This window comes from Varanus komodoensis, unplaced genomic scaffold (assembly GCF_004798865.1).
Source record: "Varanus komodoensis strain SLA01 unplaced genomic scaffold, ASM479886v1 scaffold20_1, whole genome shotgun sequence".
Classification (NCBI taxonomy): domain Eukaryota; kingdom Metazoa; phylum Chordata; class Lepidosauria; order Squamata; family Varanidae; genus Varanus; species Varanus komodoensis.
In genome coordinates this window covers 10,626,269-10,649,049 of record NW_025335587.1, presented here as the reverse complement: position 1 = coordinate 10,649,049, position 22,781 = coordinate 10,626,269, and the positions used below count along the sequence as shown (strand labels likewise).

General features: G+C 42.7%; 1 protein-coding gene across 8 annotated transcripts in view; it reads right to left on the bottom strand.

Moving 5' to 3' along the window:
• CACHD1 (cache domain containing 1) overlaps positions 1 to 22,781 on the bottom strand; it is a 237,184-nt gene that overhangs the window by 53,166 nt on the left and 161,237 nt on the right. For all 8 annotated transcript variants that reach the window (XM_044430088.1, XM_044430091.1, XM_044430090.1 and 5 more), the window contains 7 exons: positions 22,488 to 22,704; positions 19,279 to 19,428; positions 18,796 to 19,029; positions 14,822 to 14,971; positions 14,611 to 14,734; positions 5,885 to 6,002; positions 947 to 1,115 (listed from right to left, as the gene is read on the bottom strand). In XM_044430088.1, coding sequence (XP_044286023.1) covers positions 947 to 1,115; positions 5,885 to 6,002; positions 14,611 to 14,734; positions 14,822 to 14,971; positions 18,796 to 19,029; positions 19,279 to 19,428; positions 22,488 to 22,704 — 1,162 coding nt within the window. The remainder of the gene's footprint in view (positions 1 to 946; positions 1,116 to 5,884; positions 6,003 to 14,610; positions 14,735 to 14,821; positions 14,972 to 18,795; positions 19,030 to 19,278; positions 19,429 to 22,487; positions 22,705 to 22,781) is intronic.

Sequence of the window (22,781 nt, the reverse complement as noted above, 5' to 3'; positions counted from 1 at the left end):
CAACTGCTCACACTTAACATACGCTGCTTTCCAAAAGTTACACAACTACCCTGCTTTCAGGGTACACTTTTTCTCTTTTTTTTGTTTTTTAAAAGAAGCAGAGTTTCAAGGCAGCATTAAAACATAGTGCGTCCTGGACCATTTCAAAAGGTTCATATGGAGAGGAGAAAAAGAACTTTTGGCTCTATTATCCACTATGACTACTTATGCCTACACTGCACTGAAACAACTCCACTGAAAACAAAAGGTATGAAGAACTGTCAGACACAGAAATGAATCTTGCTATGGTAAAATGCTCAGCATTCAAGTCTCCTCAGTGAAAATTTAAATACTCCTATTCTTGAAAGAACTTATGTTTTGCTGCCAGTGGTGAATTATTAATTTTCCATTTAAAAAAAATAATACTGCATATCTTTCTTTACTTTCCTGATACCTCTGATTAGTTTTGTCTCATACTTAGTGGCCAGCTACTGTTAGGGAACAAGGAGTATTTTAAATAAAGGAGTGCAGATGAATGGCAGCAGCTGGAATAAAGGGAGGGAATGTCCCATGGTAAGAAACAGAGGCTGAGATTGCCCTAGTATAGAGGACTCCAGCCCAAGACCACACAGTTCTTCACAAAGAAATGTATTATTATTATTATTATTATTATTATTATTTATTATTATAACATTTCTATGCCGCCCCTTGCCGAAACCTCGGGGCGGCTTACAACACAATAAAATACATTGAAATACAATAGAACATAATAAATTACCATTAAATACAAAAATACAAAAAATACACTGAGTTACAAATATAAAATTAAAATTATCAGTATAAAATAAGTAAATAAAAATGTAGGAGGAGAAAAGAGAAGGAAGAAGAAGTTGCCCTGGCCAGATCCTATGTTTTAACAATTAACAATTGTATGAGTGAATGGATAAATTTCAGAAAAATTGCTTACCTAAAGTTGCCAGTTGTTTGAAATGTAGACAAGCACTGGGCTGACCTAAAAGATCCAATCGATGATAAAGTAACTTGCTACTGGGTATTGTATTAAGATTTTTAAGATGTCTCACAGGTATTTCTGGTTGTATCACAACAATACACAAAATGAAGGATGTATCTTGAACCTAAAAAGATGAATCAACATTTAATAAGGAAAACATTTCTGTTAAAAGCAAAGCAAATATGAAAGTTTTGATTTGTTTTCTTCAATTTCCCATAATAAAAACACCTCTGTAATTTCTGATTTGAGAAAAATCTAACACATTCCCTAAGTCCTCTGGTATATATGATTTTCAACGTCTCTACAGATACAGCTATAGGGTATCAAGCCCAGCATTAAATGTTGTATAGACTATTTTCATATGTTTTCCATATGTTTCCATATGCCACTCAAAAGGTACATCTTGGAGGTGCAAGCCATGACGGTATCTCTAGTTAGTAAGGCAGGGAGGTGAAGAAGAGTGCCACCATGGATGCAAAAGGAGGTGGTTATAGGGATTAGATGCAAGTGGAACCTCTGTAGGAAATGGGTACTGGGGCAAATAGACAAAAGGGTATACTGGGAGGAGGAGGCCCGTTGCAGAAGGATCCTTGGAAGGCTAAGGCTGATTACAAGCTGAGACTTGCAAAGAATATCAAGAGCAACAAAAAAGATTAGGGTATCAGCATGCAAATAGAAAGAGGAAGGGGAGACAAGTAGTGGGACTGCTAAATAAGGAAGAAGGAGATCCAGTGACTGATACAAGGGAACAGGCGCAGATGCTAAATGACTATTTTGCCTCTGTGTTCTCCCCAAAGCAGGACAGGGGAGATCCACATGGAAGATTGGAAGGGGCTGGGGACTTAGGAGCACAGATTACAGTCACCCCCCTAGAAGTTGTGGGGCTCCTCAGGGCATTGGATGTTACAAAGGCGCCAGGCCCTGATGGGTTACACCTGAGAGTACTTCGAGAATTGCCAGGGGTTCTCTCACGCCTGCTGGCCTCCATTTCTGAGGTCTCATAGAGAATGGATGAAGTTCCAGAGGACTGGAGGGTGGCATCAGTAGTCCCAATGTTCAAAAAGGGTAGTAATAGGAACATGGGGAATTACAGACCAGTTAGCCTTCTGTCCATTGCCACACAACACAGTTTCCGCAAAAACAGTTCCTGCCGGACAAACCTTGTAGAATTCTACAACAAGGTTTTGAGGTGGCTAGATGGAGGGGATGCAGTGGATGTTGTTTACCTGGATTTCAGCAAGGCTTTTGACTAAGTGCCCCATGATATCCTGGTTGAGAAACTGAGGAGTTTTGAGATACACCAATGCACTCTCCAATGGATTAGGGCATGGTTGACTGACCGAAAGCAGAGGGTAACCATTAGTGGGGAATCATCGGGATGGCAGCCAGTAACAAGCTGATCCTGTTTAATCTTTTCATCAATGACATGGAAGAAGGGATGAACTGTCTGCTCATCAAATTCGCAGATGATACTAAAACTGGAGCAGGGGTCACAGCTGAGGAGCGGGTACTCCAGATGCAAAAGCATCTGGACAGACTATGGAAGTGGGCAGGAGACAACAGGATGGCGTTCAGTGTGGATAAGTTCAAGGTCTTGAACTTGGGGAATAGGTATAGGTGTCATGGGTACAGGTTAGGGGACAAGTGGCTGGAGAGCAGCACTTGTGAAAGGGATCTGGGGTGCTGGCTGACTGCACGCTGAATATGAGTCAGCAGTGTGATGCGGTGGTCAAGAGGGTGAATGCCACCCTTGGTTGCATAGCCAGAAGTGTGACTTCTAGATTCAGAGTGGTATTACTACCACTCTATACGACTCTGGTACGCCTGCAATTGCAGTATTGTGTTCAGTTTTGGGCCCCTCATTACAGGAAGGATATAGCCAGGTTAGAGTCAGTGCAGCGTGGGGCCACAAGGTTGGTGGCTGGTTTGCAGGGGATGCTGTATGAGACAAGACTGAGGGAACTGGGTCTTTTCAGCCTGGAGAAGACTCTGAGGGGATCTGTTGGTGACATACAGGTATGTGAGGGGATGTCACATGGAGGTGGGTAGAGACCTGTTCTCCCCTGCAGAAGAAGGCAGGACGCGCTCCAACGGAGCAAAGCTCAAGGTTCCATTTAGATGCCAGGATGTACTTCCTGATGGTTAGGACCCCAAGGGTATGGAAAGGGGTTCCACCAGAGGTGGTTGAGGCCTCATCAATGAGGGTGTTCAAGGATAGGCTAGACATGCACATGGGTGGGCATGTCATGAGCAGAGCTGGCTGGAGCCAGGCGTCAGACTAGATGGCCAGGGAGGCCCCTTCTGACTCACTCTGTTTCTATGTTTCTAAATGTTCGTCTATATGTCTTGACCTACACTTGAATTTCACACTTTTCATCTTGGAAAAGGTTTATTCACAGATGCATATGGTGCCAAAGACTGTCAAAGTGCCCCAGGAAATTTCTTTAAGTTGATAAATATATCAGGTAGAGCACAATAGAAATGTCTCTGAGATGATCACTGGTTTGCAAATCAATTATTTCCATCTGAAAAAGTTACTTACATCTTCTGGTACTACTTCAAATGGATTCTGAAATATTCTTATTACCTTTCCATGCTTATGGCAATCAGTGAATCTGTTTTGGAGTTCCACCTGCAATAGGTTCAGTGCTTTGATTTTTCTTTCAACATTGAATTCCCAAATTATATTTCATTCCAGCATGGGAAGTTATTTTCACTAACTTGCTTCACAAAAAATGCATAGTTTTGCTTCAAAAGTTTTCAATTCAGAATACAGCTCACACACAAGCTTTCCTTTTCCCTGCTAACAGGGACCAGTCATACCAAATACATAACACCAATCCTCTATAAATTACACTGGTTGCCCAATGAAGTCTTGGCCCACTTCAAGGTGCTCATTTTAATATATAAAGCCCTAAATTGTTTAGGACTGAAAGAACATCTCCATTCATATAAGCCTACCTGGACCCTAAGATGACAGAGGTCCTGTACCAGGAGCCATCTCTAAAGGAAGCTAGGAAGATGGCTACCCAGGGCAGGGCCTTCTCAGTTGTGGAGCCCCATCTATGGAATCAGCTTCCCAGAAATATATGCCAAGCACTGTCCATATATATATATTCCGGTGCCAGACCAAGATGCTTTTATTCAAGGAGCATTTTGTTGATGACTTTAGTTGGAATTTGATTTTAATTATATATTAATGTAAATTTTAGTATTCTCAATTGTGATATTTAAGGTATTTTCAATCTGTTTTTAAACTATTACTTGGTGTTCCTGAGATGATGTTACATTTTTATTATTGATACTGTGGTTTTAATTGTGCTATTTATGAAGTTTTAAGTTGTTGGTTTTTATTATGTAAACTGTCTAGAGAGTCATGTGGCTACAAGACAGTACATAAAAGTGCTAAATAAATAATTGCAAGGTAATGCATGAAGAGGGGGACTGAAAAAGCTGAGTGGTACGGGTACCTGAACTCTGCTGGTTAGCAAAGTACACAGAATAACCATAATGCTAATATGGAGGATGAGACCAAGAGGGAGCTGATGGAAGGAACCATGAAGACCAGAAGAAACCATGCTGCTATGGTGGTTTGTGTAAGAAATGGACAGGGAAAACACCAGTAGATGATGTTGTTTGAGGCAGGAAGAACAGTGTGCATCTAAGCAAAAATGCCCTGAGGGTGATAGGAGTAAACAAGCGGGTTGGAGGACCACACAGAAAGAGCTTGGGGCCACATGCAGTCTGCAGCCTTCAGGTTGGGGACCCCAGCTGTAGACCTATGATGAAAATTGATAGAACAGTGTGGCCATGGCAGTCCTCAGCAACCATAACACTTCTGTTTTCATAGAGGAAGCAGGATGGGGAAGCAAGAACCCAAAACAAAATAAGCTCTGGCTTTCTTGTTTGTCTATGATCTGGATTCTGGCTTATTCAACCAACCATTTAAAGAAAAATACTGATTTACCAGTGTTTCCTATAACAACCAGTGGGGCTAGCTTTGAAGTCAACATGCAAAGAACTGTATCTTAAGTTATTTAAATTAATTTTCTGAACAGAATGAAACAATTTACCATTATTATTATTATTGGAATACTAATCATTCCTGTATCATATGGAATCTCTACATTCTATTTAGGAACAGAAGAAACTGCCTTATGCTATGTCAGGCCAAGGTTCTCCTAACCTATCATCTACACTAACAATGGCTCTCCAGGATTTCAAGTTCAATTTTTTCCTAGTCCTAACTGGAGAAGCTAGTGATTGAAACTTAGCCCCTCTGCAGGTCTTCTGCTGAACTACAGCCCATCCCCAAGCTTGGAATTTATTTTCTTGGAAAGAAGGGACTCTGTTTGCCTGAAGGTATTTTCCTACAGGAAAGTTGGAAAGAGAACAACAATTACATGTTAATTCTCCTCCCAAGTCATGCCAGATATGGGCTTAGAATTCCCATACTGAGGATCAAATGAAATGTTCAGTTGGTATGGTCTTGTCATGCAACTATATTACCTCACCTAAGAAGTTCACTATAGGCATGTACCATATTGATTTGTGAAGGAAGGAAGGAAATCTCACACAAAATTGCTCATAGATAACCCCTTTTGATGGTATAATTACAGAATCATAGAATAATAGAGTTGGAAGAGGCCATGAAGGCCATAAGGTCCAACCCCGCCCCCCCTGCTGTTGCAGAATACCAATTTATACCATCCCACTCAGATGGCTGTCCAATTTACACATGGTTAACAATTTACTTCAGCCCTGATAGCATATGGCCTAGAGGCTATGCAACACATTCTAAATTCTTGGAAATATTAACTTGTTTTGTTGAAATTAAAATTCGCCTTCGGTTTCAATACATTAGCATACCTTCAAGTCAGCTCTGTCACTTACCATTTTCCAGGCATAACTCACATTGTAGGCGTCCTTCTCAATTTCACGCAGTTTGTTTACATGCCAAGACAGTGAGGAGTTCACTGGAACTGTAATAAGCTGACTTCCTAGAGGGAGGCTAAGTTGGCAACAAACAGTATCTGTCACTTATTAAAACAGGAAAACACTCAAAAGTTTCTTATTAAAGTACTCAAGGGCAGCACAAAATTTGTTCTTAACTGGGGTGAAAGTGGGATGCTTTCCTACATTATATTTACCAGTTCACACTTCAAGCCAGTGCTGCTAGTTGTGGTCTTACAGCTCTTACCAGGTAAATTTGTTTTAGATGAGAGATTTCAGTGGTAATATCTTCAGTGTTATGAAATCACCAAAGACACTGGTTGTGTTTAACAGCAGAGGCCTACCTGAATGTTCCCTAGGACAAATAACACTTCTTCCTAACTGTTGAATTAATCTGCCCAGACGGAAAACTGCAGAATAGAGTTACCTTCCAGTTCAGATAAAGTCCAATGCAGAAATCTCAGGGCTACACCTCATGAACCACAATGGGTGAGTGATTTCTTCCACACCAGCTGTACTTAACAATTAAAAGACCTTAGAGCATCTTTAGAAACAAGTCCCCAAATGTTAGTAGACCACACATATTTTTCTTAGCCTAATGGGAACTGGCCGAAAACTCCATTGTTTCTACAGGAGCCTCTGCATGTCTATGTTGGTCACATTTCTATGCTGCCTTCCTCTGGTGGCCTGCTTGGTTTTAAGGGCATAGATAAGGGCTGGTGTGCTTCCCCCCTGCTCCACCCCTCACTTTTATTTGTACTGAATTGTATGCAATTTCTTATCACCTATGGTTACTATACTAATGCTTAAACTCAAACCTAGTCTATCCTGTAAGACATTCTAGAAATCGTCATCATCAATCACCTAAAGAGGCTGTGATGTCATGTACATTACTCTAGCTCAAGGGTGGGCAATTACCTCTCTAGATGTTGTTGGACTGCATCTCCATTATTCTTCACAATTGGTTATGCTGGATAGGTCTGATGAGAACTAAAGTCTAACAACATCTGGAAAGCCACAAGTTGCCTATCCTTGCTATAGCTCTAAGGTAATTTAGTGGTGGTGGTTTGATTTTGCTTCTTGCAGGTTTAAAGTGTCAGGAGAAGCACTTGAACTGTCCAAACAGTTCCCATGGGCTCAGAGAGGCAATCAGTATAGTGTTCTGATATGCTTTGAGCAAGGTAGTGGGGAAAATGTAAGAATACACAGGGTAAGACAAAAACATCCAGCAGATTAATCAATAAAACCAGTATTCCAGATTGTATAACATTGTTCAGTCCAGTACAGTTAAAGCATTTTGCTACCCCGACATTTTTCCATAAACCCATTTAAGGCTTCCATGTCCATTCTAGATCAACTTTGTTCTTCTCTCAATCTATGTGGCAGAACACTGAAGCAAAAGTTCAGGACGGCCCGTAACAAGACAAAATCTGTATAATTATGTATCTGCAACCTTGGTTCTTTGTTCATGGTATTTTGAAGGGATGCAGGGATCTGGAAGGAACAGACTTGTCAGCCATTTCACTCCCCATCCCAATGCACCCCATTCAAGATTACTCTAACATATGTCATGAGAAGCTCTCCCTAAAGTATGACAGTCAAAAAAGTTCCTTAGATTTGGGCCCAGAAACTATGAACATGTGGGACAGCTGATGAAGAAACGGTGAGGCAGGTTCTTGCCAGACCACACCCATAAATAAGGCAGCATGCAACTTTCATCTGTCTGCAAGTTCAGTTCATCTTCCAGCATCTACATTACAGTATTGAATGGCTGGGGGTATGAAAGCATGAACAAGAGCTGCAAGACATTTGCATAGTTCCAGATAATTAATATCTGAAAACTATATGCATCCATTGTTTGTACTGACTTTTCTAATCCAGAAAGACTAAAAAAGGCTGCACATCTGACCTACTTAATCCTGTGCCACATCAGGAAAATAGTGTAATGTCTTAACCCCCCTACCCTCCACACACGTATCTAGTCCCACAGGAGACAGATTTTAAGCTCTTTTTTCCAGGGGTTCTCTCTGTATTCAGACAAGCTGCTTACCTGTAACTGTGGTTCTTTGAGTGATCATCTGTGCATTCATACATGTGGGCTTTGCCGCATAGCACAAGGCCTGGATCAGAAAGAAACTTCCACAGCAAATTGTCACAAAGTGGATGGGAGCCTCTCTGCCCCTTCCAGGTCCCAAGATAAGAGGGGGTCCCACCCACTTCCTCAGTAGCCTTGGAGACCCCATCTTCTCCAGTCATCCGAATCAAGGATGTGATGTCCAGCTCTGCTGATGACCTGGGGACCTCATCTGTATCAGGAACGAGAGGTGCAGCAACTGTTGACAGCCACTGGGGCTGAGGGCAGGTTGTGAATGCACAGTTACAAGTAAACAACTTGACTTTCTTCGTCATGGTTTCTGTGCATCATACATGTGGGTGACTAGCAAGCTTCCCCTTAGTGGACAGTGGGGCTGATGTCATCATAGAACAGCTGATAGGACAGCTCGGCACAGATGTCCAGTCTTCAGAAGAAAGTTTATGGTGGTCCAGATGAAAGTTGATGGGGCGGACCATGTAGCAGCTTTGCAAATGTCATGGAGAGGGATGCCAGTCAGGAGAGTGGTGGGTGTAGCCTGTGCACATGTAGAGTGTGCAGGAGGATGTGTGGGAAGGTTGAGCCCAGCCATCTCATACACCAGGGAGATGGAGTTAGAGATCCATTTGGATAATCTCTGTGACAAGACAGGGTCTCCTTACCCTGGCCATCATAGCATATGAAGAGGAAGTTTGTGTGGTAAAAACCCTCTGTATGTGACTTCTAAAAGGTGAGGGCTCTGTAGACATCCAGCAGGTGAAGGGAGGCTTCGGCGGGGGGTGATGACTTAGGAAGAATGCTGGAAGGATAATATCCTGATTTATGTGGAAAGATGAGGTGGCCTTGGGGTGAAACTGCGGGTCTGGGTGGAGGACCACCTTGTCCTTGTGGAAGGTGAGATTGGGGGGGGGTCTAAGCCCACTGACCTGGAATGGCATGTGAGCGCACTCCATTTAGCCTAGTAGGACTTATGGATAAAGAGCTCAACAGCAGCCTGAAGGATGGAGATGACTGTGGGGGGTAACAATGGATAGGGGTCTACCACATACAATTCATCCAGGTGATCAGATTCAGGGTCCCGATGTCTGGGTGGAGGATGCAGCTCCCTTCTTGGGAGAGGAGGGTGTGACTCTGCAGCAGGCAGAGGAATGCCCTGTTGGATAGCTGGAGGAGGCGTGGGAGCCATGGCTGTCACAGCCACCAGGGGGGTGATAAAAAAGTCCATATTGTCTTTCTGGATTTTGGCAATCACCTTGGTAATCAGGGGAAGAGGAGGAAGGTGTAGAACAGGGTCCTGTACTATCAGAAGGAAGGTGTCCCCCAGGGACCCCCTCCTGCATCCTGCTCTGGAGCAAAAAAGGTGGCACTTGGCATTCTGGGGAGTGGCAAAGAGATCCACCACTGGGTGCCCCACCTGGTGAACAGGTTGTGAAGGACTGCATCATCAAGCTCCCACTTGTGGGGTGTCAAGGTGGAGCAGCTCAGGGAATCCGCCAGTGTGTTTTGGTGGTTAGCCACATGGGATGGCTGTGATTAAGAAGTCTTTCCAGGCACCACTCCCAGATGGTGGATGCAAGGTTGGATAAGTGGGCTGAACGAGTGCCCCCCTGCTGGTTTAGGTAATAAATAGCTGTTGTATTGTCTGTGGATGTGACAACCCTTCAAAGAGTCCTGAAAGGAGACCAAGGCTTTGTGAACAGCAAGCATCTCCAAGAGGTTATATGGCTTTGGGATTCTTGGGCAGTCCAGAGGTCCTGGGTGCAGAAATCTCTGCACTGAGCATCCCATCCTGTGTTTGAGGCATCTGTTGTGAGTGTGGCCTCCGGCTGTGGTGGGGAGAAAAGGACCCCACCTGAGAGGTTGGCTGGGGTGGTCCACCAGTGGAGCAAGTGTTTGACCCGTGGTGGGAGGGGAAGGGACTATAGAGTGGGGGGCCTTCATCCACGGTGAAGGTTTTCATGAACCACAGCTGGAGAAGTCTCATCCAAAGATTAGTGACACTGTGACAGCCATGAAACCCAGGAGCCTCTGTATAGTGAGGGTGGTGGAGTAAGGCACAGTTCAGACAAGCATAAGGAGGAGATGAGAATCTTGGTCCTTGGTTGTGGGAGGAAAACCCTCGCAGATATGGAGTCCAAGCAAGCTCCTATGAAGAAGATGGACTGGGTAGGGGAGAAAATAGACTTGTCATGATTAGTGCAGAGGTCCAGGGTCTGCATTAGTAAGCAAGCGACTCGCACTGCCTGTGAGAGGCACTTGGTGAAGATGTGTGGCATGGTGGCTAGGCCAAAGGGGAGGACAGAGAACTGAAAGGTTTCCTGCCCTGTATGGAATCTGAGGAAGTATCTGTAGGCATGATTAACAGAGATATGGAAATAGGCATCTTTGAGGTCGATGGAGGGAAACCATTGATCCTACCTGAGCAGAGGCAGGATGCCTTGCAGAGTGGTCATCCTGAACCTCTTGGGAGTAATGAACTTATTGATGCTTCTTGGATCGAAATTCAGCCTGAGACCCCATCCTGTTTTAGGGACTGTAAAGTATCATGAGTAGAAGCCCCTATGAAGGTCTGTGGGGACACATCCAGTTGCTCCTTTGGACAGTAGGGTCTGTACTTTTGCCACCAGGGAAGGTGAGGGCATGGTGGATCTAACACAGTCTAGGGGTGGGAGGGCATCAAACTCGATCTTGTAGCCTTGACAGATTCTGGACAGAACCCTGGAGTACAAGGTGATGGACTCCCATTCAGTGAGGAACTAGGGCAGGTGATCTGTGAATGTGACAGGGTGTGAGGGGGCAGAGGGGGGAGCTGCGTGGACTGGACCCTCAGCATCCTGTCACTTAGGAGGGAATTATTCTCTGGTCTGGAAGACCCATCTCTTAGGGAGGGCAGGTGCCTCGACCTTGAAAAAGTGATCAAAAAAAAAGGGACAGTGGGTGGCACCAAGAGGGGCCCCTGGCCACTTACGTGGTTGAAGGTGCTGTGAGAACCCTGTAAGTTTGGCAGTGGTTCTGGCCTTGTGAAGGGAGTCCATGCTCTCATCCATTCTGGCATTAAAGAGTCCCTCCCCGTCCATATCCTCAATGTGAGTGTTGGTCTGCTGGGTGGAGCCAGGCATGGCAACAGATAGCGATGGACCCTAGTAGCACCTTCCTGTTGCAGTGCACATGGTCCTGTGCCACCTCTAGTTGGTAACTGGAAAGCTTCTCGGTCTCTGCATGTAACAGCCAAGCCATATTGCATAGCTTGGCTGGGAGGTGTCACATCAAGGAGACCATCTTGTCCCAAAGGAGCATCTGATATCTGGCCATGACCAAATCATAGGTAAAGACGCGAAGGCCCAGAAAGGCTGCAGTGTAGGCCCTTCGGGCCAGGCTATCCAGGTGTTGCCCCTCCCTGTCTACTGGCACAGAGTGCTCCTGATGGGAGGTACCCTGCATCAACACAACTGTAATAGAGTTGGGCTTGGAGTGCTGAATCAGGAAAGAGAATGAGTGGTGCAAGATTCAATGTAGATTCAATGCAATGCGAGGTGGAAAGCCCCACCACAGGGGAGGAGGATCAACAGTGGATGGATGGTGATGGCTCTGTTCTCAGGACTGGTTAACAGAGCAATGCCAGAAGGATGGGGCTGTAGAAGTGGTGGGCATGCTAGCAGGCCCCATGGTCATGCAGGACGAGTCTGGAGCTGGTCAATTTGCTGGTCAGTCAGGTCGATCAAGGGGCCTGGAACCCGCATAGTCTCTGGATTGGGAGACATGGTTGAAGTCAGCATCGAGGTCTCTCTGGAGTGGTAGACCAGGCTGGCATCGAGGTCTCTGGATTGGCAGACTGGGCCAACATCTAGGTTGAGGTTGGTCAGGCATTGCTCCATGCATGTGTGGCCTGCATCAGCATGGGTGGCCTCATGGTGTTGGCATGGTCCTGAGCTTGCATCAAGGAAGGCTGGAGAGGTGTCTGCACACTCTTGGCATCGGGGCTGTACACGTGGGAGCACAAGATGTTGAGCTGGTCCAGAGAGTGATGGTGACAGTGTCCAGAGTCTGCCCATGGATGGGGCAAGGCAGGGCCAGTAAACTCATGGTGGAGGCTGATGCAATGATGGTGGGCGCAAGCATGCAATCAGGTAGTGCCGGAGCTCAACGGGATCTCCTCTCTGAGAAGTCTCCCAGGCAGTGCAGCATGGTGGGAACAGTGTGGGCAGCTCAGAGAGGTCATCCAGCAGCTCCAATAAGTTTCCAGGGTAGGTCAAGGAGGAGGACCAGGGAGCGTTGTGATCCCAGTGGAATGGTGGAGAGAAGGGTGAGCTCTGGTGTCCCTGGGAGTCAGTTCCCCAGCTGCAGCTGGCATGAGCAGGCTGGGCGATGAGCTGTGCAGAGAGGCAAAGGAGCAGCGGCTGGGAGTCACTGGAATGGCCAGTGATGGAGGCAGGAAGTTGTATGTGGGAGAAGCGCCTTGAACCTGTTGTGGAGAGCATGGTCCCAGTGAATCGGTCCTTGGAGTGGCAAAGGGGGCTGGTTGGTGGAGCCTCAGGGTCTGGTGACAGTGGATGATCCGTGTGGAGTGAGGCAATGGCAGGAGACATGAGAGCCACGCGCAACTTCTTTTTCCTGAGACGCGCCTTGGTCCCTTCTGGTTTTCCCGAGGCTTTTGGCTTGGCTTCCTGGAGCATTTACCAGGCCATGTGACCTCCTGCACCAGCGAGGCAGCAGGGCCCTTTGCATCCACATTCAAAGAACTGGTCACTTAGAGTGCTCTCTGCCATAGGGCAAATTTTAGGTGCCCTGCCTGCTGCCAGCGCATTTGTTTTTAAACACCTGGCAATTTGGGCAAGTTTCCACAATGTGTCCCTTGCCAAGGCATCTGCAGCTGAGAGGTGCACAGTGCAGAAGGCATATCTACAAAAGGCATGTGGGAAGAGTCTTAAGTGCATGCGGCAAAAAAGAAAGGGCAATAGGAGCCTGGGGAAAAAAATTCCCCTCAGTAGCAGGAATGGAGAGAAATAACATATGAAAAAGCAACCTTTAGTAAGAAAGCTTAATTTTTAAATTTTATTTTAAATGGGGAAAAATGGTTAGTAGAAAAACCCTGATGCAGAACCTGATCTGATCAGGCAATTCAGCAGTTAGCACAGTCAGAAAGAAACCGAGGAAGTGGGCAGGACCCCCTCCCCTTATTCTGGAACCTGGAAGGGACAGGGGGGCTCCCACTCACTTTGTGACATTTTGCTATGGAAGTTTCTTTCTGATCCAGGCCTTGCACTATGTGGCAAAGCACACATGTGAAATGCACAGAGACCACGAAAAAGAAATTGTGTGAATCTAGATGTAGAGTCCAGGAGCTGTGAAGCAAGACAACTAGTGGTATTCTCCTTCTGTTTGACCCTGATATCAACATTTTCCCTGCTAAATTTGCCTTTCATGGCTGTGGTAAAATCAGTGCTTCAGCTCTTAGCAGCTCAATACTAAATACAAGTTTAAAATGGGCTAATGAGTGGGGGAAAGTCTATAAAAGCTATTAATGGCAAAATGAAGATAAAAAGGATGAATGCACTGATTTATGACTCAAGATCAGAACATGCATGAAGTATCTTTATTAAATTAATAGCTAGTAGATGTTAGTACTCTGCAGACATATGAACAGAAAACTAATTTTTTATACTGCATTCAACTCAAAATAAACATTTTTAATGTATAAAATGAACCCTAGAACAAATATCTGATTATTGGTGTTCTAAACTGAGATGTTTCCAGGAGAAACAGAATCAACATTTACCTCCGAGAAGATGACCTACAACCAGTACAATAGGATGTTCTCTTGAGGTCCATTGAAACTGTCACCTGATTAGCGTATAACACTAGCCCATTATTTATTTAACTCATGGGTTATTGAAGTCTGAGATGTCACAACATGCAAACCCAGCCATGTTAACAGACAAATCAGACAAAGAACTCTGGATTGCCTAAAACAATAATTTGCTCTTGTATGTGACCAACCACTGTGCATTGTTTCATCAGACTATAGAGGCAGCAAGGAAGAGAGGTAAAAAACACCCTCCCCACTCCAGCCTCTCTATATGCTAATACAACATCACTGCAAAGGCATTTGGAATACAGTGAGTAAGTGGGCAAAGGGGGCAAAGACACAAACAATCCATGGACTGAGAAAGCAAAACACTGTTCTATTTTGTGCAGGACAATCCCTGGGCAGGTCAACAGGTTAGAGTACAATAACCCTGGTTTAAACAAACTATGATTTCATGTTATGTGCAAAACAGCTAAGACCAATCCTATGCATATGTGTGCTCCCTCTATTGTTTCCATTAATTCCAACTCCACTTTTGCAGAAGAGAATAGATTATGCCTCTACTCTAAACAAAAGTTACTGAAATAGTTGTACTGGGCATGATACAAAAACATGAAAATTTCCTACAGAATATAAAAGAGTGTTCATTAAAACCTCATTCAACATGAAACTCACGTATGAATTGCATAAGTATTAATGATAACTTAGCTTCCACTGAAGATTAAGTATGCACACTACAAGTCTGTATGAAGTATTAACCAGTCTTACCTAAGTATGTTCTGTCGAACCAGTTCAAATTTTGGAATATTCTCATAATGTATTATATCTGTGTGGAGTGGTGGTTCAGAGAGCAAGTAGGGTCTGGTAAGAGAGGGATGCATAAGAGTGTATCCTAAAAATGAAAGAAAAGAGTAGGCAGACATGTTGAATTTTACTACTGGCTTCTATAATAGGAAGTACATTAATTGCTTGTAGTTACCTTTATTATCTATTAGAAATGTGTAAGAAGCCAAAGAGTCTTGGTAGTAAGTGACATCTTCCAAAATATAGGCTAGATTAACATCTACCCCAACAATTCCTAGTAGTAAGTTTCCAAAATAGCAAGGTTTGCTTACAGTCATTATCAGACCTGTGAACAAAAGGAAAACCACACATTCATTCATTCAACAAATCTCCAGGACAAGAAAGTGTATGGGGACAAGAAAGTGATCTGTAGCTCAGTCTTATAAAAATTTACTGTTTTACTGAATGAAAGTTTTACTCTGTAGGACTCACTTCCAAGTAACTTTGCATATGTTAGGCAGGTTGCTTACCTGAAACTGTTGTTCTTTGAGTGGTCAACTCTGCATTCACACATATGGGCTTCTGTGCCCACACAAGGCCTAGATTGGAAAGAAACTGCTACAGCTTAGCATCATGGAATGGGTGGGAGCTCTTTACCCCTTCTGGTTCCTGGTTATATGAAGGTGCAGTTCCTGCCCATTCCCTCAGTTGCCTTGGAGACTGCATCATCTTCTGGCAGCCAAATGGAAAAGATGTAGGTGAGATGCTGCCCCCCTAGTGCCCCACATCCCCTGATGACGCCAGAGGGGCAGATGGTGGGTTGTGTCCACTCAACAACAGTTACAGGTAAGTAACCCACCTTTCTTCTTCATAGTCTCTGTGCATCACACATATGGGCAATTAACAAGCTTACCATGCACAGGAAGGAAGGGGCTGTTGTCACTGGAGTATCAATGAGAGGACTGCCCTGAAGGTGCAGTCCTGACTCAAAGGACTGTCATTAGTGCCACCCAAAAGTCAAAGGTATGGACCACATGGACATAGGAACTGAGGGGCTGGGCAGGAGTACCTCCTTCATATGACCAGGAACTGGAAGAGATAAAGGGCTCCCACCCATTCAGTGATGCTAAGCTGTAGAATTTTCTTTCTGATCTAGGCCTGGTGCAGGCACAGAGCCCATATATATGATGCACAGAGACCATGAAGAAGAATGCTGCCTTACAGCACAATCCAGTGAAGCAGCTCATAACCTTTTGAACTTTGAGGATTACAGGCATCCTACAGATGGTAGAAACAGTGTAGAGGCAAAGCTTGACCCTGTTACTTTCTTCCCCTGCAAAACATTTAGATTGAAAGTCCTTTCTGCACCAAAGTTGGAGGGAAGGCACTCTGAATTTAGAGTGCTGGCTCATTACAACCTCATAGCAAATATCTGAGGTCAGAGCCAAGACTCCAAATTCTCCTGTGGCCACCTAGATAGTGTCTAGCAGCCATAGGACTGTGCTTTGGAGGCCTACCTTCTGTGTGTTTAGACCAGGGCTTGGCAACCCGCGGCTCCGGAGCCGCATGTGGCTCTTGAATGCCTCTGCTGCGGCTCCGTCGCTCACGTCACAACCGCCGCCAATCCGCGGCCTGTGCCGGCACAGCGCTTGGATAAATCGAAGAAAAGAAAAGTTTCTGAAGAAAACCAAATGTTTAATGATACTTGGGTAGATTCATTTGCTTTTACTGCTGACAAACTTATGGGGTTTGCTGTTTAATGCATGCAGCCCTTTAGCACTGTCTTTGACTCGTCAGGAAGCTGTTCTCCTATTCAAAATATATGAAAGGAGTCCTACTAGTTTATAATGTAAGATTAAAAATAACAGTTTTTAGTGACTGAACAAGAGCTGCAGCTAAATCATAATGAAGATCTACATGGCATTACGGTAAAAAACGATATATGCAGCGTTATCTTCATTTTAGATGTCAAAAGGGTTTTGCGGGTCCCAGTGTTTTCTTTTGTGTGGGAAACGGGTCCAAATGGCTCTTTGAGTGTTAAAGGTTGTCGACCCCTGGTTTAGACCAACCCTCCCCACTGTGGATCCCTCCAGATACTTTAGACTACAGTTCCAATGAGCATATGTCAGCACAGCCTATGATAAGAGATGACAGTAGGTTTAGGAGAAACAGCTGCAGGGATCCAGGTTAGAAAGGGCAGATATAGCAGATGCTTTGGCAAAATATCAGATCTCATTTCCAAACAACTTTTCCTCTTGCATGAGTAGGAATACTTTTTCTTATATTAAAAATAATGACACTTTAACACTTTAAAAATCTACTGCTTGATGAACTGCTATGCTGGTACAGTCTATTGTGAGATTACACATAACAGTAGGATGAAAGTAAAATAAAAGTTTTTTCACCTCTCTCCTATTTAATAATATTAAAGTAATGAATTAACATTCCCAAATCTGTTGAATCATGTCAGCTGAGTTCAATGAAATCAAGATTCAGCCAAGTACCAGTGTCTTTTGGGGGTGGGTGGAGAGAGGGAGAGGGATTTGTATGGCAAATACATATTTAATTGCTTTGAATAATCCCATGAAATTATGCAGGTTTAGTGCACTATTCCTTCCTTGTCCTCCAGGACAGCATAGAGATTGACAATATACTTCCTGAAATGATAGTAGTAATTCCAAAGAATAAATAGCATTATGCATTAAAAGAATACCAGGAGAGAGAAGCAAGAGTAATATGTAATTATAAGTATGTATGTACTTATATCCTGCCTGTCTTCCAGAGAGATCAAGGCAGCTTAGATAGGGTTCCCAGACTGTCATCCAGTCAGTGACTACACACAGACCTGCTTACCTTCAATGATAGTGCAGTATCATGTATCACCTCTTGAAAAAAAAAAATAGCTAGTTCTTTACACTGTTCTGGGTAAATTAAATCCCAGAATAGCAAATGATCTGGGAATTCTAAAACAGAAGGTTCACAAAGATTTTGAAAGATCCTTGTACCTGTGTCAACTTTATTTCTCCTTTACATTCTATAGCATTGTCACTTATCCTAGGGATAAGATAATATATTACAATATGAATATTCATTAAAAAGGAGGGAATAAGGAGAACTTTAGAAGACATCATTCATTTTTGTAAGCCCACATTTCTGGAGTTCTATTTAACTTTAAGTCTTCCACCGCCCTGAGACCACATAAAAATACCCTAGAATCAAGCTACCTTAGGCCTTGGATCTTTGGTAATTAATTACATTATATTCATCAAATATATACAATTGGGAAGGTTTGAAAGTCCTTCTTAGTGATGAGGTACCTTCAGAAATGTATCCTCTAAATCCACCTCCTCAAAACATGCCATGCTTAAATTTTGGAGAGTTGCCAGCATTTCCAAATTATTGGGGACTTTCTAGCTCAGGAGTGACCAATGGTTTATATTGAAAAAGTAATATAAATCCAACTGTACAGAAGATGTCTTTTACAACTACACACAGTCCTTGCAAGATGGTTTGCTCAGTCCAGAAGTTTCAGCTAGTAGAGAATGCAGCAGCTCTGCTATTTTAGGAAGCTGCCACTTTTTCAGCATGTTACTTCTTTTCTGAGGGACCTTCACTGTCTATTTGCTTCTATTCCGTAGCCTCAACTTAACAGAATTAAACGATCCACTCTGTCAAAAGCCACCGAGAGATCCACAAAATATCTGTCAGCTTCCAAACATAGGAAGGTCTGGATTTAGGACCAATTAAGCCTTTTCTTTCTTATGAGGGAGGCATGACTTCCAGTGGGGGAAGTACCTGGGGAAAATGAGTTCTTCCTCCACTGAAAGTAGTGTCTTCCTGACATAATTTTACAAGCATCAGTAAGATTTTAGGTACATGCATTTTTGTGTAAGCATTTGGAAAGACAAGAAACTAAAACAGAGAAATTCCTCTTTGATATTGTAACATAAGTAGTAACTTTTTGTGGCTCTTGTCACATAATCCCAATATCCAATTGTCTGGTGCACAGAGCATTTCTGGGGGAGTGCCTCCCATGAAATGCTCCTCATTTCAAAGCTTCCCTAACAGGCAACCTGGTAAAAATGCCACCGACTATGTTCACTACAAAGGTGGTAATAGCAGACAGAAATAAACCTTTCTATTTTTAACGAGTATCTTTGACGCTCTTACCATCTCCCATTTCATCGGAAAACGGCAAACTGAAGACTGCTTCATCAATCATATGGTTTGGGAGATTTGTATAAAACCGGCCAACGGTGGTTTCCAAATTGCTCAGCTGGTTTAAGACCATCATGCTCCCTTTTATCACAGGTAAGGCAGTTCGGTCAGGCACTCCGTACTTGGCTGAGTTTTGTTCTGCCAGATCTCGGAGAAAGGCTAATTCTTTTAAACCTGTCACTCCCTCTGCAACAGAGATGTGATAGATAAGACTTAAGTCCACACTTTATGGAGTAGCTCTAAAAGCCCATATATACATAAATGCAAAAATCATTATAAAACATCTCCAAACCATCTCAAGATAGACATGAAAATATGCTAATACAAGCCTCTAAGATATCTGATACAGTACTGTTGAAATAGAAAATGGAGAAGATCACAGTTGAAAGAATCACAAAAGCTTAATTTGTTCAAAATATGGTAACCACCCTTTACCGTTCATAAGTGCATAGGTAAGGATCATCACCGAGTTGTTAAGAAAACTATTTTCTTCATTGATAACACGAAGCGTAGCCTTTTTCCCATCTTCTGATGAATCTCTTGATGTTATTCCAGCTGACAAATAAATTACAACCATATCTGTATCTAAGAAATATAAAATGGAATTACAGCATATTAGATTGCACTACATCTCTGCAACATTGGATTCCCAATATCAATATACGTGTAGTAAATAAAAATATCAAAGCTGTCACTGCACTAATGGTACAGTAGAAAAAGGAGCTATTTGTAATCTTAGAGCTCCTTCTTAATCCTATTCTAACCAGCATCTGATAACCCAAATAAAAGTTGGATGTACAAACCTAGAGAGAATGGCTATTTGTGTATAGGATAGTACAGCCTATAAAATCTGCAATAGACAAATACCATTTTTTATCCACAGTCCTTTTGAACTCACTTCTGGTATTAGCGCCAGACTGGGGAATAGACAACACATCTGAGTATGGCTAGATATCGTAGGGGAGGGGTAGGATTTTCTTCTCTTCTTTTGTACTCCTTTTGATATAGGAAGTGGGCCATAGCATGCATCTACTTTGACCTTGTAAGTGGGGAAGCAAGAGATGAGAACACTTTGGGAATGGGAAATGCCACAGTAGCAACAGCTTCAGTCTACTGAGAAGCAGACAGAGGAAGCACAGAATATCCTGGTGGTTTCCTTCCTTTAACAAGGAAACAGTAGTTTACAGCTCAGTATTATTCTATAAGCCAATGCCTGAAAAACACTGAGTTAAGTGAACATTACTGACATGTTATTCCATTATGAGTTATCAAAATATTGTTCTTTTAGTGTTACCAGTTCATAGCATGTAGCCTACCCTTTATGGCTCTACAGCCCAATCTACAGAACTATATTTCCTTGCCATTTTAGAATCTTTTTTTCTATTATGCACTTAACAAATTGGAGTGAAAAGCATTTGAGTTTTTCAATCTTTTGACTATAAATTTTCCTCAGTCAACAGGCTGCATTCTACTTAACTATGCACTTGATTTCTTTTTCTTCTGGGTTACTGAATTGCAGTAAAAGTTGCATATGCATTAATCATTTATGAAAGCACTGTGAAATCCTTGGGAGCAAAAGGAACAATAAGAATGTAAATTAATTAGGAGGAGTCCACTGTTCTTTTAGAGACCAGATGAAAGGCTCAGAGGCATACAAATATCCATCTTTTCAGTATCATTCTTATCTCTCATACCAGATATGCCTCTACAATGTTTTGCATTACATTGTATGGGGCAGGATGGGGGAATCCTGTAGAGATTCTTTGCCATGAAAGCAAAGTCTGCTGGGAGATCCAGATGTTAGAAAATCTCACAATATATCAGAACTATCATTTTTGTGCCAGAAATGAAAATGAGCAAGAAGGTTTCTTACAAGGAAAAGGAAGTTTCTGCCACATCCTCCTTCTGAAATTATTAAATGGTAAGCTACCACACTGTTGTTACTTTGAGTGGAGTACAGGCCATTTTTAAAGGATATGATATGTCTTTGGCATCCATTTTTAAAGCAACAAAAGGATGCATAAAAGGGGTTTCCACAAGGTTAGAAAAACAGGCCTGTGATTTTGAGTCCTACAAGGAAGAATGCTAAACTCACAAGCAACTACTCAAATACTACTTTTGTCAGCTTCTAAATACTGAGTAAGAACTAGGCAACTGTTAATACATGTGAACCTATTTCCCCATTCCTCCTCATCCCAACTGCCTTAAAAGTAGTTTTAGGCAGATTTCTGTGTTCATGTTTAAATGCCTAAGTTTATAATTTATGCTATGAATTATATGTTTATTTAAAATACTTTAAATGTAAAAGGTAGTCATGTTTCCCACTGTATTGAATTATCTACCATCATACATTATGGAGGACTGTGTATCTAGCAAAACTTAAGATGCTGTGTATGAAACATGCCCATCAATGTGTGATGAATTCTGGTTTCTGGGCATGACACAACAAATGCCTGTTTTTATTAGACTGTGCTGGCATGCTGAAAGCTTAACTGGCAACAGCTGAATGACCTACCTCAGCATACACTGCTGGGGCAGGAAAGCAACATAGCACTCTTCAACAGCAGCTGCATGCTAATAATGCTATAAAGCTTAATGTCTACAACAAATGATGCCAAGCTTAAGTCTGTCTAAAAACCTCACTCTCCAATATGGAAATTCTTCCCACTAAGTTTTGTTACGTAGTTGCTCCATGGTAAAGGAAATGTACCCTTCACATGTTATGAGACTTCTATGTATTCCTGCTTCACTTACTTCAAGACAGAATCCTACTTCTGTCAGTGGTAAAGTGGACACAAATCATGCAAGGTCAAAGTGCTAGCACTCTTTGATTAGCAAGGACAAGAACATTGTCTGCTACCATGCTCAGGTTTCCCTCTGTTAACTGCTATTCCCTCCAATAGTTGGGCAATAGGGGGAAGAAATAGTTTTTCCGGGGTGGAGGGGGAGTAGTGTTGTGGCTGTCATGATAACCACCTGCACTGAGTCCTAGAGAGCTTTGGCTCAAATCAGACTGTCAAGTGTGCAACTCAGCCCCTATTTTAACCGTGCTATATTGCATTACTCGCAGCCTTCCATCTAGATGGAGCTGAGGTCTAGATCTGCTTAGTTTTAGAAGATCCACATCGTTCTCTGGATCCTTCTATGTCTATAGTGGAAAACTAACTTCTAGCAGTTTAGGCTTCTACTCATTCAATGAAGCTAATTTATTTGCTTCATGTTCTTGTTATGTGATAAACTTTGAATTAACCAGATCTAACAATTACTAAAGGATACCCTAACTTGTCTAAAAAGCAAACCATATCAATTCAAGTCAAACCTTTTTATTCAAGCGGCATTTTAACTGTTAATTTTATTGGATTTTATCTGGCCAGGGCGGCTTATTTTATACTGTATTTTTGTATTTTTAATTTAATGTTTATATTTTTGATTTATAATTATTTTAACTTATTGTTGTAAGCCGCCCCGAGGCTTCGGCGAATGGGGCGGCATAAAAATGTTTTACTAAATAAATAAATAAAATTGGTGCTTTAAAATAATCTCCCATCCATTGCTAAAAAGAGCAACTCAAATGAAAAAAGGAGAAATGCAAGACAACAAAATGCAAGAAGAGATCAATTAATACTGCATAATAATAGACTTACTTGCTTGGAGTTTAGTGCTATTGTTTGTATTTCGTATCAACTGAAATGCTTTTTGAAATCCTGCTGCATGCTGGGTAGGGCTGTCAGATGACTTTATATTGCTAACGAAAGTGGACATTTTCCTTTTTGTCTCACTGGTGGCAGGAGACAGAAATGTCTTATAGCATTGATCCAATGAGCAAGTTCTTACGGTGTCTGCCACGGCTAACACTGAGATCTTAAAAGAGAATGAACACACACACACACACACACACACACACACACAGAGAGAGAGAGAGAGAGAGAGAGAGAGAG